The sequence below is a fragment of the Ciona robusta genome, chromosome 3, assembly GCF_009617815.1.
Source record: "Ciona robusta chromosome 3, ASM961781v2".
NCBI classification, from domain to species: domain Eukaryota; kingdom Metazoa; phylum Chordata; class Ascidiacea; order Phlebobranchia; family Cionidae; genus Ciona; species Ciona robusta.
In genome coordinates, this window is record NC_143237.1 from 5,629,234 (window position 1) to 5,645,441 (window position 16,208).

General features: G+C 35.9%; 2 protein-coding genes across 5 annotated transcripts; one reads left to right on the forward strand and one right to left on the reverse strand.

Moving 5' to 3' along the window:
• The first annotated feature begins 244 nt into the window (after positions 1-244).
• On the forward strand, positions 245-6,981 carry LOC149738514 (E3 ubiquitin-protein ligase RING2-like). Its single transcript, XM_089875096.1, has 8 exons — positions 245-407; positions 689-849; positions 1,354-1,569; positions 1,769-1,929; positions 2,332-2,439; positions 2,808-2,940; positions 3,006-3,168; positions 3,253-6,981. Exons 1-8 carry the CDS (start codon positions 324-326, stop codon positions 3,343-3,345), a joined length of 1,119 nt encoding a protein of 372 aa, XP_089731222.1. The 5' UTR covers positions 245-323; the 3' UTR covers positions 3,346-6,981.
• Positions 3,494-15,352, reverse strand: LOC149738515 (PAX-interacting protein 1-like). 4 transcript variants are annotated; one of them, XM_089875087.1, is made up of 26 exons: positions 15,176-15,352; positions 14,960-15,091; positions 14,858-14,901; positions 14,380-14,557; positions 14,003-14,144; positions 13,754-13,822; positions 13,445-13,488; positions 13,040-13,089; positions 12,763-12,829; positions 12,524-12,579; positions 12,156-12,396; positions 11,278-11,850; positions 9,939-10,146; positions 9,459-9,571; positions 8,823-8,934; positions 8,212-8,637; positions 8,047-8,141; positions 7,440-7,531; positions 6,837-6,978; positions 6,072-6,193; positions 5,451-5,638; positions 4,948-5,135; positions 4,471-4,639; positions 4,316-4,416; positions 4,042-4,176; positions 3,494-3,915 (listed from the first exon to the last, which is right to left on the reverse strand). In XM_089875087.1, exons 1-26 carry the CDS (start codon positions 15,254-15,256, stop codon positions 3,763-3,765), a joined length of 3,921 nt encoding a protein of 1,306 aa, XP_089731213.1. In that variant the 5' UTR covers positions 15,257-15,352; the 3' UTR covers positions 3,494-3,762. The 4 variants fall into 4 exon arrangements, with proteins under 4 accessions (XP_089731213.1, XP_089731212.1, XP_089731210.1 ...); XM_089875086.1 differs by having other exon boundaries at positions 9,930-10,146; XM_089875084.1 differs by having other exon boundaries at positions 9,459-9,583; positions 9,930-10,146.
• Positions 15,353-16,208: the final 856 nt, after the last annotated feature.

Sequence of the window (16,208 nt, forward strand, 5' to 3'; positions counted from 1 at the left end):
ATTACCTACGATTTCCGACATTGTCGAAACAGAATGTGGGTAATCATATACGCGGTGATTCGATAACTTTTGTGACAACAGTTTGTTGATAAAGTAAAATAAGGGTTAATCTTTAATGCAACATTTAGCGTATGACTGAAGTATGGATAGTGAGGACGAGTGTGACGTGTGTTGCTATATATACCCTTATCTAAGGTGAAATTGATAAGCCCTTTTCTATTTAATATCGAATTTGGTTAAAACTAATCGCGCTTAACTTACTCTACTCATTCTAGGTAAAGACCAAAGTTAGTTAAAAGTTTCTTAGTATAACGTACATCGTTATGTCACAAAGTAACAACACTTCGTGTGTGCAAACAAACAAAACGTGGGAGCTTACCCCGTATGAACTACAACGTACTCCACAGGTAAAATAATTAGGATTTGTGGGTCGTGTAATTAACCTTTCAGTTGCCTGTCTATATTTTCTAAAGAGTGGTGATATATGCAAATTACTGTCAACCTTAACTATGTTATACATAAAGATTTATGTCAAATCTGTGTAATCTTTACATGGAATATAAAAAACGCCACTTTAGTCGATCATTAGGCAAATACCTACGCAACAGTAGGTATCACAATTAATGTACCAATGGCTTAGTTATCAAAATTTGTTTTAAATTTCATAAAACAACAAATTTGTTTGTAGGAGGTAATAACAGACAACACAGAAATTGCTGTTTCACCAAGAAGTTTACACAGTGAATTGATGTGTCCAATATGTCTGGACATGCTGAGAAACACAATGACCACCAAGGAATGCCTCCATAGATTTTGTTCCGAGTGCATAACAACTGCTTTACGGAGTGGGTCAGTATAAAAATTCTACTACGTTTATATAAGTTGAATTATAAATGTAAGTTATGTATTTCTTAAACGTATAAAACAATTGCCTGGGTGTGGATAAAAAGCTTACCTATTAACTAGAGGACAACAGGTTTGGGACCTGATGTTTCTGCTATGTGGATAAGACACCGTTTTTGAGAATTATGAATTGAGGCACTATTAAACAAGGATAAATGTGTATCATTTATTTTTAGGGCCATGGTTTTTTAAAGTAAAAGGTTTTTGTGTGTTGGAAAGAATGGAGTAGCCTCTATATATACATATATTTCTTTTATGAAATGTGGTGTATGCGAATCTTATCTGATAATCAATCGTATAGGTCCAATAAAAAAACCACCAAGGCCCAACCATCTTTTGACGATTTTTTATTAAAAAAATACTATCTATAATGGCCGATATTTTTTTTACAAAATTTACATAGCAATAGCAAAACCTGCTTAATGTATGATATTTATCATGTAACTTTAGAAACAAGGAGTGTCCAACATGTCGTAAAAAGTTGGTGTCGAGAAGATCCCTTCGTCCCGATCCAAACTTTGATGCTCTCATTGCAAAAATATACCCATCGCGAGATGAGTATGAAGCACACCAAGCTAAAGTCCTCCAGAATATAACCCGCCATCACAACCAAGCTGCTTTAACTGCCAGTATAGAAGAAGGTCTAAAATCTCAAGCCGCTAGTAGGTCTGTAATTGCCACTTCAACAAATACTGTTATAAATCATTATTTTCTAAAATTAATTTGAGCAACTTGCAATTTTCTTCAACATTCTGTTTATTTTTGTGTCAGACATTTTGCATGGACAGTCATGGACATTCGTTAGTTTATAGTGGTATGCACTATGCAGTGAAACTTTTAAAAAAATACATTTTTTTGTGTGTAGGTTGCAGAAAGTGAAAAAGCAAGACATCAGTACACCAACCACAACACAACCTACAACAGGGGCTTCTAATGGCGATACTAATAGTGGTTTAAGCAGAGAGAAGGAGAATAATGATTCCTCTTCACAAACACATTCATCTGTGAGGACATCTGAAGAAAGAGGTGAAAAAAGTAGTTTAAGTATCAAGATTTTATATTTTACTTTGGCATAAAATGATTCGAAGGTATGCCTTGTAACCAGAGAGTAGCAATACCTAGTCTATGACCTAATTCGCTACTATATGTGTAAAGTACACATAGGCGCCTAAGTTTTGATTATCCAGGTTAGGCAAACTCATAGTTACAAATATCAACTATTATATTTTATAAAATACATAAATCGTTTGCGTTTGTTTACTTCATTGTGGAGCAATTAATAGGCAATGTTCCAAATTCCTGTATGACACGTTAGGTGCCTGTGAAGGTACATATTGATATTACTAATTTCTCTTACCAGGTTGTCACTAACAAAGTGTTCAAATTGTCAAATGTAAGTAACATTCTTTCATTTATTTGTTTCAACAGAATCCGATGTTTCTAATTCACCACCTGTCAATAAAAAACGAAAAATTTCTGAAACAACAGAAGAAACTACCGTCACAACCACCAGTGGTGCTCCGTCTCCTGTTCCTGGTAAATTGTTTATTTTTACTGATATTTTAAAATCTAACATACAGTTCGGCGCATTGGCAAAGTGGTTAGTGCGGTAATGGGTTCCAGGCTAGTAGCTTCTACCGTTGTGGGCGTATGTGTTCTTGGGAAAACACTTAACGGCAATCGCTACAACCCAGTGGTCACTAATGGGTTATCCAAATTATCAGCCATGCATTAAAAAAAAATTAACACCCACCGAAAAGTAACACACATGGTAACTCGTAAGCTGGCACGAGGTGTATGAACACCCTTGTGATAATGACTATCAATTTCCGGCCATGCGAGGATAAAGTAAGTTACATTTAACATAAAAAATGCCCATACTAACTCATGCTTTACATGCATAGAAACAAGCTCAAATTCAGCTTCAGTTGAAAAGCAATCTGTTAAAAAAGAAGCGCCACAAGCTGCCTTGTCTGTTGAACTTGAGTTACATCCACATCCGGATCAAACCGGTTCCAAAGTTGAACAAACTGTCAGGTCAGTACAATAACTCTACACCAACACCACTGTTTACCATTATCATCATCTGCTAAATTATTCAGGTTTATTAAAACTTCTGTTCATGCAACTGTACATCATGTTGCTCAATACATTGCGCTGCGAAACACTGTTGAAAAACAAACGACCAAAGGAACTGTGGTTCCTACCGCGTTGGATGTCTATCCTGAATATACTATTTTCGTCAAAGAAAATGAGCTGTATAAGGTATGATTATTGACATATTGTTGCCTGAAGTATGTCATTACATGTTGACAGATTTTAAGCTGTGTAATACGCTTATCATTGCAGGATTTGGAGTTAACAGAGACACTTGAAACGGTGCAAGAAAAATATTGGAATCCTGATAACAGACCGCTGGTTTATTATCTTAAGAAATCTTGAAAGAAAATTTTAACTTGTTCATGCAATTGTTGATTATTCTTCAGTGGCAGGCAAGACGTGAAAACTCTTGCATTTGCAAATATGTGGACCAATAAAAACAAAGGAGGCAGGACCATAAACAAATAAAATAACTAAATAACCAGAAGAATATTTTGCTGGTGTTTATTCGCATTCAAACTTATCAATAACAGTTGTTTATATATTTCCAACCTTATCAATAACAGTTGTTTATATATTTCCAATTTTATGGGCAGCTGAATAATATTTTGCTGTTTACGATCTTGGAAAAAGTACAAGCATATTGTATACAAGAGCGTGTCCGAAAACAAGAACACTGAAAAACTGGAACATAAATCATGATAACAGGTTCAAAGCACTGTGGTCCCAATTAACACAAGAAATATAAAATGTTTTCAACTACAAGCGGTAGGAGTCCATGTCAATAGTCTGCTTTAAAACACCGGTCAGTACGATCTCTGCATTATAAACAGGGATTCCTTCTCTTCGAATGGGAAGATAAGTTGCCTCATCTTCGTTGCACGAAACGACAAACACACGATTGTTCGGTGACTGGAAATGCAAAACTAAATAAGTTTTTCAGGAAAACTAAGATACAAATCCGTTTAAGAAGTGTTTAAACTACAACTGATTAGACAAGAAAAAGGTAGAGGTCGCAGAACATGACAGATAACTGACCGTTCTTGAGTTCATATGTTTGAGGACAGAGATTGATGGCATTCGTGTAAGAACTCGCCCACCGGCACATTCAATGATTTGTTTCATTGTTTTTTTCTCTGGAACAACTTTCTCAGTGATACAGAACAAGCAATCCTAAAATAAGTTTTAATTAATATTAGCCAACAAGTGTTAGCTTACAAGACATGTAGCACACATAGAGGTTATTTGAAAGGTTATGTTTTAGCTAATGTGGCAGACAAAAGACAGCTAGCATTAAATTGCATGTAATTACTTTAAACAAGGGCGAAGCTTTTGCTTTCAACACACTTCCTTGCAGAGTAAACTTGAACTTCTCCTCCATTTGTTTGTCGGATAACCAATAATTGTCCTCGTCTGCAGAAAATAGAAATTTGTATTGTATAACAAAAGAAATAAAAGCAATCTTACCCAGCAAAACTCCTTTTCTGAAGCTATCCTCAATCCACTGTGGTGTAACCACATATGAGCATGAAGACACGCAGCAGAGAAACTTGACAGTACGTGAAATATTTCGAGCCACAAGGTGGGTGCAGAGAGTTAATGTGGTGACAATCTGAGCATTCAGAGATTCCAGTTTCTGTGCGAGAATTAAATATTTGTATCATTTTTAATGTTATTACTATATACTAACAAATTTTATAAAAATCAGACAATTTAAACACTCGTTTAGATGCAAGATACATGTAGTAGGGTTGGGGAAGATGGGACACCTTTTTATTCCATTTTCTCATCCGTTTTGGTAGTAAACAAAGGACATTCAAAGAATTATTAAACCATATCCTCGCGACTCCCATAGGCGGTTGTAAATTGTTTAAAACGATCCAGATGTTTGAATATTATGTGCTAAAGGTGTCCCATCTTCCCCCACACTGCTATATTTAATACCTTTGTCAAATCCTGTGTAATGGAAGCACTGAAACCAGTAAAACAAACGCGCGGTAGAGCTTCAAAGCTTTCTTCTTGTCTTGCTCGTTTCGCAACCAGTGGACTCTGAGGAAGACACGGAAATTTCCGTTTCACACTTGACTTGGCTAAACACTCAGGAGTGATAGCAATTGGTTTTCTCCATGGTTCTACAACATTACAATAAAGAGTTGAATTAGGAAATATAATGTAATAATAATAAATAAGTTGCATGGTATATGTGAGTCGTGAGAATATGGTTCAGAATTCTTTAAATGTTATTTGTTTACTACCAAATGGGATAAGAAAAATACATCTTCCTCCACCCTACTATATCTACATTAAACCCACGATACTTTAACTATCCAAACAGTTTTCTAAAGTTGTGCAAATGGATTATTTTCAGTTTTTTATGCACAAGCACACAGTTTTTCTCTAAACACAATTTTCTACCTTAATAAAATTAACTACTTTTGTAAACTTACCGAGCAAACCTCTCGCTTTATTCAAGTCAATGAGCAACCCAGATTGAAGATCATCACCAAATTTCTGATATACAGGTTGGTGAAGATCAACCTGCCCTGTGTCGCTCTGCAGTAAGTCACGCAACCAACGTAGCGATACACAAACCACTGACCACTCTTTTGCTTTCTCACACTTTAGACTATCTGGACTGTAAAATAAGCGTGCCATTATCAGATATCTATTTTACAATACTGTTATCGTACTTAATTATATAGCATTCGTATTCGGTAATTTGCCGTAAAATGCCATTATCAGATTTCTATTTGGACCATAATTAATTATACCTTTTTTGTATGGTATATAGTAGAATTGGGAAAGATGGGATACCTTTAGCCCATAATATCCAAATAATCCTGATCGTTTCAGACAACTAACAACGGTGTATGCGAGTCGTGGGAATATGGTTTTATAATCCTTTCAATGTTTTTTGTTTACTACCAAATCTGATGAGAAAATAGAATGAATAGGTGTACCATCTCCCCCCACCCTACTATATAACATTCAGTATTTTCCTATTGTTACTCTGATACGTATTATATCAGAGTAACATTACTGGTTTACTGCAAAGTATAAATGTTTACTTTTTACAAATAAGAACCGTGTTGCTTTTACTGAAGTAACCAGTAAACTTAGCCCCACAAACGTAAGCCATCATTTTCAATCGTTCTCTCTCTTTGCTGTAAAATCCAGTGTAGCTGATGGTCTGTAGAATTAACAGTTGTTTGTCAGCAAAAACAAATAGACTCATTAACTATAAAAAGTATACTTAAAATAATACCACCACTTTTTTATTATATATTGGTGAGGTCAACAATAAAGCACATTTTTTTTGTGCAGATTTTGTGCACATTGGCCATTACCCTCCCAAAAAACACCTAAAAGGTCAGTTTGAATTTTTTCTTACATAAAATAGCCCTAACAATAAGTAATTTGGTCCGGCACCGTGGCTCAGTGGTTTAGGTGCCTGTATCGAAACCAAAGTTTCCCCGGTTCGATGCTCGGCAGCGGTACTAAAACTGATCGGCGTATGTGTCCTTGGGCAAGACACTTAATGGACATTGCTCCAACCCAGCGGTCACTAATGGGTGTCGGAATTGTAAGCTATATCAAATAAAAATCATACACAAAGATGAAAAAGTATGGTAACTCATAAGCACACGAGGATAAAAATAATGGCACCGCTCGCAAGAAGGACTTGAATGGGCTTTCCGGGTGTTGGGGTAATTGGCCAAATCTGGCCTAAATCCAGGTCCTTAACAAGGACCTCACCCATAAAGAATAAAAAAAAGTAAACAGGGAAAATGATGCAACAGCTGGTTGGTGAATAATATTCTCTAAAAACATACATGGTTTGTAGCAGGTTTGGATTTATGTGAAAAATGAGTTGGAAGGTGAAGGGCTAACCATGGAACTCGTAAATTACGAATCTGTAGAACGTCATTCAACCAATATATTGTCACACACCTCTTCCCCTCCATCAGGGCTTGTCTGTAATAAATATTCATACGAGATTTTTTTTACAAATATTCATATGAGATTTCAATACATTATTTTACAAATTTTTTATGTGTGTGTTTGTTTGATTATTGTCGGTGGTTTATTTTCATTTTGTCAGGAATTGTGGAAAAGGCACCAGTTTGAATGGCTGATTTGAAAACAAGAAACAACCATTGATTGTAAAATGTGTTTAATTATTTTAAATATCTTTTTAGTGTGAGTGGTTTTTGGTTTATTTTTATTTTGTTAGATTGTCGTAAAAGCACCAGTTTGAATAGCTAATATAAAAACAAGAAACAACCATTGATGGTAAAACCTGTATAGTTAAATTTGATGTAACATCCCTGCCTTAAAAACCCCACTCAACTTAACTATCTAACAAAGTGTGTTATACCACTACATGAAATATATCACTGTAGCATTTTCGAACTTTGAAAAGAACATAATCTCACCTGAACAAAGCTGTTGTGCATGTGAGACAAATAACATGAGTACATGATGAGGTGTAAGTGTTCTCTACAACTCCACCATATTTTCCAATCATCTGTAAACATAGTAGGATGTTAGAAAAACCATTAAGTTTAAAACAAATAAAATATCATTTTAATAGAAATATAAAAACAAATTTACATAAATGTAAAATTCATTTTTAATAAATTGATACAGTGACAAAATGACAACGAAATACATGAATAATTTTTGACAGATTTACATTAAAACAGAAAAAAATACAACACTAATAATGATTAGATTAAAAAAGGTTAGATTAAACAAATATGAAGATTATGGCTGTGGGTATTAACAATTAAGATTGACGATGTAATCGCCATTGTAGGGCACGATCAAAGCTACAATGCACTCTCTGTCTTATCGCGAAGAACCAATTAATAAACGCAGACACGGGCGTTTCGTGTAAATAAAACAGATATTGATATACGTGTAAGCCTTATGACGTTATAATTCGGTAAACGGCTTGAACTTTCTGTTAGCGTTTAACCGAACAGGTTCCAATAACCGTTAACTTTTCCACAGCCCTAATGAAGATAGATATCAACGAACCTTCTTCCACGTATCGATGACCGACAAGTCTGTCAAAACTTCATCGTACTCGAAAATATAAAACACACAACCAAGAAGACACAACTCGGGCGTCACTATTAATGCATAGGTGTTAAATATAGTTTGGAATTAAACGTTATAAACATCAATTGGATATGACGTTACCTTTGACAGCTGGGTCCCTGCACATGTAGCGTGTGTCTAACTCCTTTATTTGGCAAGCCAGTGGGTCAATACACGGTCGTCTTGCTGGTACTATTGGTTCTTCAGCAATTTTAGCTGGAAATTCCATTTTGTTGGCTTGTGGCTGAGGATCAACCATTGGCGTTTGAGACAAAGATGCAACTTTGGGACTTTCAGGGTTGTTGTTCGTGTTAAGGAACTGTTGAGGCGGCCATTGATGAGCTTCGGGGGGAATGTTGGATGTCGCCATCATGGGGGGATTGGGTTTCCGTGGATACTGATGCATTGTGGGGGATTGTAGATGAGGGGGGTGAGGGGTGGTGGGGAAATTCCCTGGGTGAACCGCCATATGTGACATCATCGCTTGGTGGGGAGTGTGGGGGGCGCGGCCGGGTGAAGTTGGAGGTACTAGGAAAAAAACTTGCAGATATGAATATCATATATTATCTTGGTGCGAAACTATTTCAGTTAAATAAATAGTAGAACGTATTTTAAGTTCTGGGCAATACTTATGGAACACAAATTCTAAAAGTACAAATTACAGAAATTGATCTTATACTTCATCTGCACATTGAAGTTCAACAAACATGTACCTGCTTGACCAGGCATCTGGTATGGAAATTGTGGCATGTTTGTAAACTGAGCACCAGGTGAGGTTTGCATCATATTGGTTGGTGTCATTGGTGTTTGGATGGTTTGCCCTTTCTGGTAATTAAAAAACAATTAAGAGGGTGTTAAATGTGTCCCAGTTTTGTTGCAGTCATTTACTATATCTCGGTAGTTGTAAATGGCATAACGTTTTACAAGCGTACTGTATTTAAATAAACAGTTTTTTAATATAAAACTGCAAGTATAAAACCAGTGACACTTAATTCAGGTTTTCTTTAAAGTCAGTATGATTTGAATATCTAACTTAAATAGACTCCCATGTTATTTTTACCATTTAACTCAGTAGGTATTAAAACATATGCAGTGCCAGTAAACCCTTTAAAAACCAATATTCTGCAATAGTCAAAATATTATATAAATGTGAGATGACAATTTGCAGTTCGTAAATTTCTTTCGTAAAAAAATAAAACAATATAGAATTTCTTGACCTTTCTATTTTAAATCCTAAAATAACTGTTAGAATTTAAAACAACCAAAAAATTATAATCAGCTAAAGTGCACCCAATAAACACTGTCTAATAGAAACATAACAGTAACATTTATTTTCATTAAAAACCAACCTTAGCTTTCGTCGTTCTCTGTCGAGACCTCGGCTTCACTTCTTCTTCCCCTCCATCAATTTTTTTCCTCGATTTTCCTCGTTTTTTGGTGGCTGTTCCTGGTGTGTTTTGTCCTGCAGGCGGGACTGAATGAGTAGAAGAATTCAATTTATTCCTGACTTGCAAACACTAATGAATGACAAATGAAGTTTAAAGCGTCCTGTTTACATATCAATAAATGCAAGAGCCTTTGTGAGGCACACATGAGGATTATAGATTCCTGATCTATTTTTTAAAATAAAATTCTAAACACATAGGAAGCTTGAGAATTAAACCTTGATCTTAAACAGTTTTTATTTGTAAATTTTAAACCAGATTCTTCTCTTATTTCTCTAGAGAAAAAAAAGTCTGATTTTTATGGATATATAGCAAAAAGTGAAGCACTAAATAATTCCAACAAAATTAAGATTAGGAAGTAAAACATTTTGTTACCAGCTTCACCTTTGGGGAATAAAGTTCCCTGCAAACTAGGATGGATGAGGGCAGGTTGGTCGGGACGTGTTTGCGCTGCTTTCATTAAACCTTCCTGCAGAGCTATCGGGGAGATCCCGGACATGCCCGCTGCCTCGAGCGAGGTGGAGGTCGGGAAGCGATTCGCGTTCATTGTGTTTGGCGACCTCTGCTGGTACATCATTTGCTGTGGGTTCACCTGGATGGGGGGGGGGCGGGTATTTTATGTTAATTTTTTCAGCTTTTGTTTGAACGCATTTTTGGTTTAAGACTTGTGGAGAAATGTGTTACAAAGTATATATACCGTATATTTCTTTTTTATTCCAAAAAAGGTATTTTCTTTTACCAGATGTGAAATGTCTATTGTCTAGTACAGGCGTGCCCAACCCGTCGACCACGGTCTACCGGTAGTCCGCGGACCTATCTCAGGTCGACCGCGACAGGTGTAATAAAAAAAATCAAAAAATCTGCTGTGGCGTTATCATTAATTTTATCAATACTTTGTACAAAAAACACGGACCGTGTTAAGAGGGCGTACCTGCGCGGCAGCAGGCAAAAATCCAAGATGATGACTACTATGACGTAACAATCGGAACAATGGCGATTATTTTACAATAATTTCCTTAACCTGGTCTGCATGATTTGTACACTAGTAACTCTCTGTGCTTCAAACTAAGTATTTTTGACTATCTAATATAGTCTATATTCCCCAAAATTTTGATCCTTTCCGACTTTCGACAAGCGATCGCAACAAACGTTAGTAGCATGGCAGAGAGATAACGAGCCAAGACCTATCATTTTATCGCTAAATAGGAGGGCGATTATTTTTTCCTGTTTATTCGTATTCAAAGCCTGTTTGTTTAATATGCAACGCAACGGTACCGTAGGGCAAAAAAAGCAAAACGGTACCGTAGGGCAAAAAAAGCAAATCAGGAGCAGCACTTTAGAACGGTACACGGGGCTATGAGAGGGATTTTCCTGCAAAAACACAACTAAGCTCGGCTAAAGATGACGTGTGACGCAACAATTGTATGTGTGACGTTTGTTACATTTCAGTTAGTTTTGGTAACGAAGTCATTGAAATTTGTGTAGTAATTAAAATAGTTTTGTTGCTGATAAGTTAAAACCATGAGCATGGTTCATTGAACCGCTGCAGTTGCTTATACAGGGGATAAACGCATACAAGAGATATTTCGGCATACGTTGACGCTAGCTGGTAGACCGCGTGCAGTTGGTTAGTTGAAAAGTAGATCTTGGGTCAAAAAAGGTTGGGCACGCCTGGTCTAGTATTATTATATTCTTGGTAGCAACAGAGTATTTATCAAATTACCTGTCTATTCATCATCATGCTGTTGTATTGCTGTTGCTGGTGAGAAATTTGGTTTGGTTGAGTGTTCATTACAGTTGGGTTTGGTTGCCGGATCATTTGGTTTTGCGAGTAAACAAGGTTTGGTGATTGTTGTTGTGGGTTGGGGAACATCTGTTGGTGGTGGCCGGGTACAAAGCCCTGATCCATGCTCGTACGTGGCCATTTTTGGTCCATGGTGTTAACATGGGGTCGAGGGGAAGTCTGGTGCATTAAGTTCATTCTCATTTGTTGTTGTTGTTGTTGTTGCTGTTGCTGCATCTGCATAAGTTGAAAGTTCTCCCCTTGTTGCATTGCCACGGGGTTTAGATGCCTTCCTGGGATACCAGCACCAGGTTGTTGCAGATTTTGTTTGGCATCACTGCTCTGCATCATCGCTTGGTGGTCAACACTGCCCGGCATTCGATTCTGTAGATGCATCTGATGCGAAAACATGAGTTGGTTCTGTGGGAAATGTTGAGGGGGTCGTATGTTGTGTGGGGTGGTGGGCCGAGCCACTTGTTGCGGAACATTCTTCTTCTTTTTACCACCGGTCGACTATAATTGAGAAGTTACAGATTTAAAATCAAAGAATTTATTAAATGCAAAGCACTAGCAGGTAGTAACTGGGAAAGTGTTTTAATGGATATTAACTCTGCATGTTAATTTACATAAATTGAACACTTATGCAATCAAAATGGGCATCTTATCTGCCATGGCATGGGATCTCACTCTTACAGAATCGAATGCATCGAAAACATGAGGTTATTTTAAATAAAGTTTATACACTATTTTTAAATTTGTTCTTTGAACTTCTTGTTCTAAATAGCCTTTTTTTAATAGTTTTATAAAAATTGACTTACACCACGTCGTGGGCTTGGGGTGGTTGGTCTCACGTGAGGGGACATCATCATGAACTGTTGATGATTCATCGCCATCATTGGATCACCAGGACTCATCATCATTTGTTGTTGTTGTTGTTGTTGTTGTTGATTGACCATTCCAAAGTTCTGAGCATTCATCATGTTGTAGTTATGTGTTGAAGGCATCATGTTGTGTGCGGGGACCATAGATGGCGGGATTTGGTGGTTTTGCATCGGGAACCTAAAATAACCAGATTAATCCAGTTCGAGTTGGTTGTTATAACATTTCTATGAATGTAAAAAAGTAAAGACCATTTAACTCAAGTTTTAGATTCAGTTATAATTGAATGATGAAATAAAGATCTAACCTTGGTTGGTTGGCTCCAGGTTGCATATGCAGGTTTGTTTGGTGTTCTGTTTTGATCTAGGAATTTAAAGATAATGCAATTAGTAAGTCCACGATTGAATGTTTTTGGTTATTTTCTGTATGTATATATCTGGGCGTATATTATGTAACCTTGCTAAACTACAGAAATCAAAGAACATTTTAAACTTTGATGTATAAAGTGACTAAATTTAGAAATGCCTATTTTGATTAAATTGTTACCTGTTGCTGGTTTTGCATTTCCATGGCCTTCACTTTAGGGTTGTTGATATTCATTGGTGATCGGTTACTACAGTTGTGAAAAATTTGTAAGAAATTATATAACTTTTTTTCTTTTTTCATATTTTTAAAAGATTTTTTAGAGTATTATACTGATTTTGATTTGAAAACGTTATTTTTGCTTACAAACAACTTTACTAGATTACAGTGCCCAGTTTTTCTTTGAACAAAATAATAAGTGATAGAAATGCAATAAAAATATATATACATTTAATTCTACCTTGAATGAGGAGCTGTCATCACTTGTTCTTGGATTGGAACTTGCTTTTGCTTTATAAAATATGTAAAACAAATGATGTAGGGTTTTAAACTTTACAGTATATAGTATATTACTTACAGCAAAAGTCTATTAATTTAAAATTGATATGAGCCAATCGCATTTTCATAATAAAACTCGTTTTTAACCCGTACGTAAAAAAAAAATTAAAAAAACAAAGTAATGCACTGCTTTAACTTTTTTGATTTAATTGGGGATATTTATTTTGTGGTTCCATTTGAGTGAATATTCAATAGCCAGTTAAATTCCCTGCTATTTTAACTTCGAAACTAAAATCTACAGAACACAAAACTGAATCCTTTTATTTAAACAGTGTAAATTTGAAAGTGGTAAAAGTAATATATATACCTGGGTTGCAGGTGGTGTTGGGTGTTGAATTCTTGAAGGAGTTTCTTTAAGATAAATTTAATAAGGAAAGATTATTATTATTATACGTTTACAATAAAACTTTTTATATGGTAGGGTGGGACGAGACACCTTTAGCACATAATATCCAAATATCGTGATTGTGTTTTAAACAATTACCAGCGGGCAGCGGTCTATAGGAGTTGTGAGGATAAAGTTTTATAATTCTTTGAATTTTCTTTGTTTACTACCAAATGGGACAAAAAAATAGCATAAACAGTGTCCCGCCTTTTCCCACACTACTTTATTTACCTGCAGTAGGAGTTGTTAGTTTTATTGCTTTGGTTTTCGCAGCAACTTTGGTGACTTCAGATTCTGGCACTACGAGTAAAAATTAATTTAAAAGAACAAAATTCAGACGGACACATTCTAAAAACTACAAAATAACCGTTCCCTTTAATCAGTGCATGTCTGCTATGTCCACTATGTTGTTATAACGAACTAGATGGACATATTGGACGTGCACCAATTAGGCAACCCAAAACCACAGCGTATTTTTACCTTGTTTTACTGTTGCAACTGTGTTTAGCTTGGGATGGTAAAATGCTGGGTCACATTTTGTGTTTAACTTGATACAATCTGTGATCCAGTCTGGAGCTACAATTGATATATTTTCATGCTTCAGGGATTGTGTGTATTTTGCCTGTACGGTGGAAAAGTTATTGTAATGATTTAGCTTAGTCAGTAAATAAATCATTCTCCTTTCAAACTGAATATATTGCTATGTGACAAGCTAACACTATTATACACAGTGAAACACTACCTATTTAAAAAATATTTTAGTTCAATAAAACTATCAAAAGCCAAAAAATAAATTCAAGTTTGCAAAAAAAAAAATCATAAAACATTTTAATCAATAGGCTACAAGTGTTGGATACCCCAGATGGTTCAGCTGTGACGAGGTGCGTACAATGTTTGTCAAGCTTTGTTTGACACTTTCCACCATGGTATGTGACCATACTCCATAATGAAGCTTTATCTGCTCTTACAAGGTTGGAAAATGTAAAAACAAAACCGATGAAGAGTTGGTTTACACTTGGTGAGAAACCGTTAGTTCTAAAGATATAATGTTAAGGAAAATATGAAGTTAATGGTAATACAGTAGACTCCGATTCAGGTGAGTAACTTGCTTTCAGAGTTGTATTCTTTGCAGGGCAATTTACATTATGGTAAATTATTAAACACAAACACACAAAGTACTTGCAAACTTCGCATACTTTTTAAAGCTATGTCTTCGTAATAAGAATGTCGCTGTGTTTCGTTTTATTTCCATAACCAAAGTTTTGTAAAATTTAACTATTTTGGTTATTATTATTATACACATAATGAGAATAGATTTACTTTACAAAAGGATACGGTAACAATGTATTGCACTTGTGACTTAGCTCCACCCAACGTGGCTGAAAGACAAACAATGTTTAATTAAGATATATTGCGTTTTTTTACATTATTGCTTACAGTTACAGTGGGAATTTGCCAAATATCTCGTGCAGCTTCCACTTCATAATGATCGGGATTCGTCACCAATACATGAGTTGCTAATGCTGATAAGTAGGATTCTGATTTCGCTTTAGATAAAATGTCCTTCGTCTACAAAATATAGGGAAAATATATGCAATGATCGTATATGAAAAAAAACATACTACTGGTGACAATGTAGTTAGGCACACTTACCGATTGTGGTAGCTCGCCAACAACGTAATATCGTATATTTTTAAACAAATTAACATCATCATTACTTTCAGCTGCTTCCATAACTCCTAATGTTCTGTAGAAAACAATATATTTGTCTCTGCATTTATAAACCAATAACTGCAAAGCCTCGCAAAAACACCTCAATGCACAATTAAGTTTTGGCGCGTTCCGAGTTGTCATCAGCGAACACCATATTGAATTTGCCTTTTTCATCTATTCTCGCCATTGGATAACCTTTTTCTTTCTATCACCCCAAAGTTAGGCAATGCGAAACATAGGCCTACAGCTGGTACTCTCATCTTTCATTCTTGCCAACTTTTGTTAAGTGCACCACGCTATAATTAGTCTTGCCCTCACGTCCCTGGTTTGTGCAAGAGTTTAGCTGGACCATGTGCCTATAGTTTAGTATAAGCAAAGAGATTGGTATAGAGCCTTTAGGCTATATATGCTTTATTTTGACACAATGTTTAACTTAAGAGCCCGTCGATTCTTTTTTGTAAGCAAAAGTATATCGTTAAAGGGCCTAAACACACCCCACGTCACTTTTATTTTTTATGGTAAATTCATAAAGCGACCGTTTTATTAATTCTAAAAATACTTTGCTTATTAAAATTGGTCCAGTATAGGCGGAGATATTCGTCCTCAAACAGTGATCTCTAGCGCTATCTTTTTTTTACTACGAGCTCCGTGATTGTGACGTGGGAACGTACTAGTCACGTGACTGATTCATTCGTAAAAGCGAAACCTGCGTTTTTTTGTGTTTTTTTGCGTTTTTTTTTTGTTCTCTCGTTTTTCGCTGAAAACACTGCCTCTCGCCTTTCTGAATGAGAGCGGCCACGCTTCAACAATTTTGTGACGTGTTTGTCACGTGGGTAGTACACTTCTCAATTTTTTTCGCCACGCAACTTTCAAATCAGTTTTTTTTAATTTCACGGTGTTTGAGCTGGAATATCTTTGGTTATACAGAACCATGGCGCCCTCTATAACAGGCCTGGACACCGTCGGCGCCTCT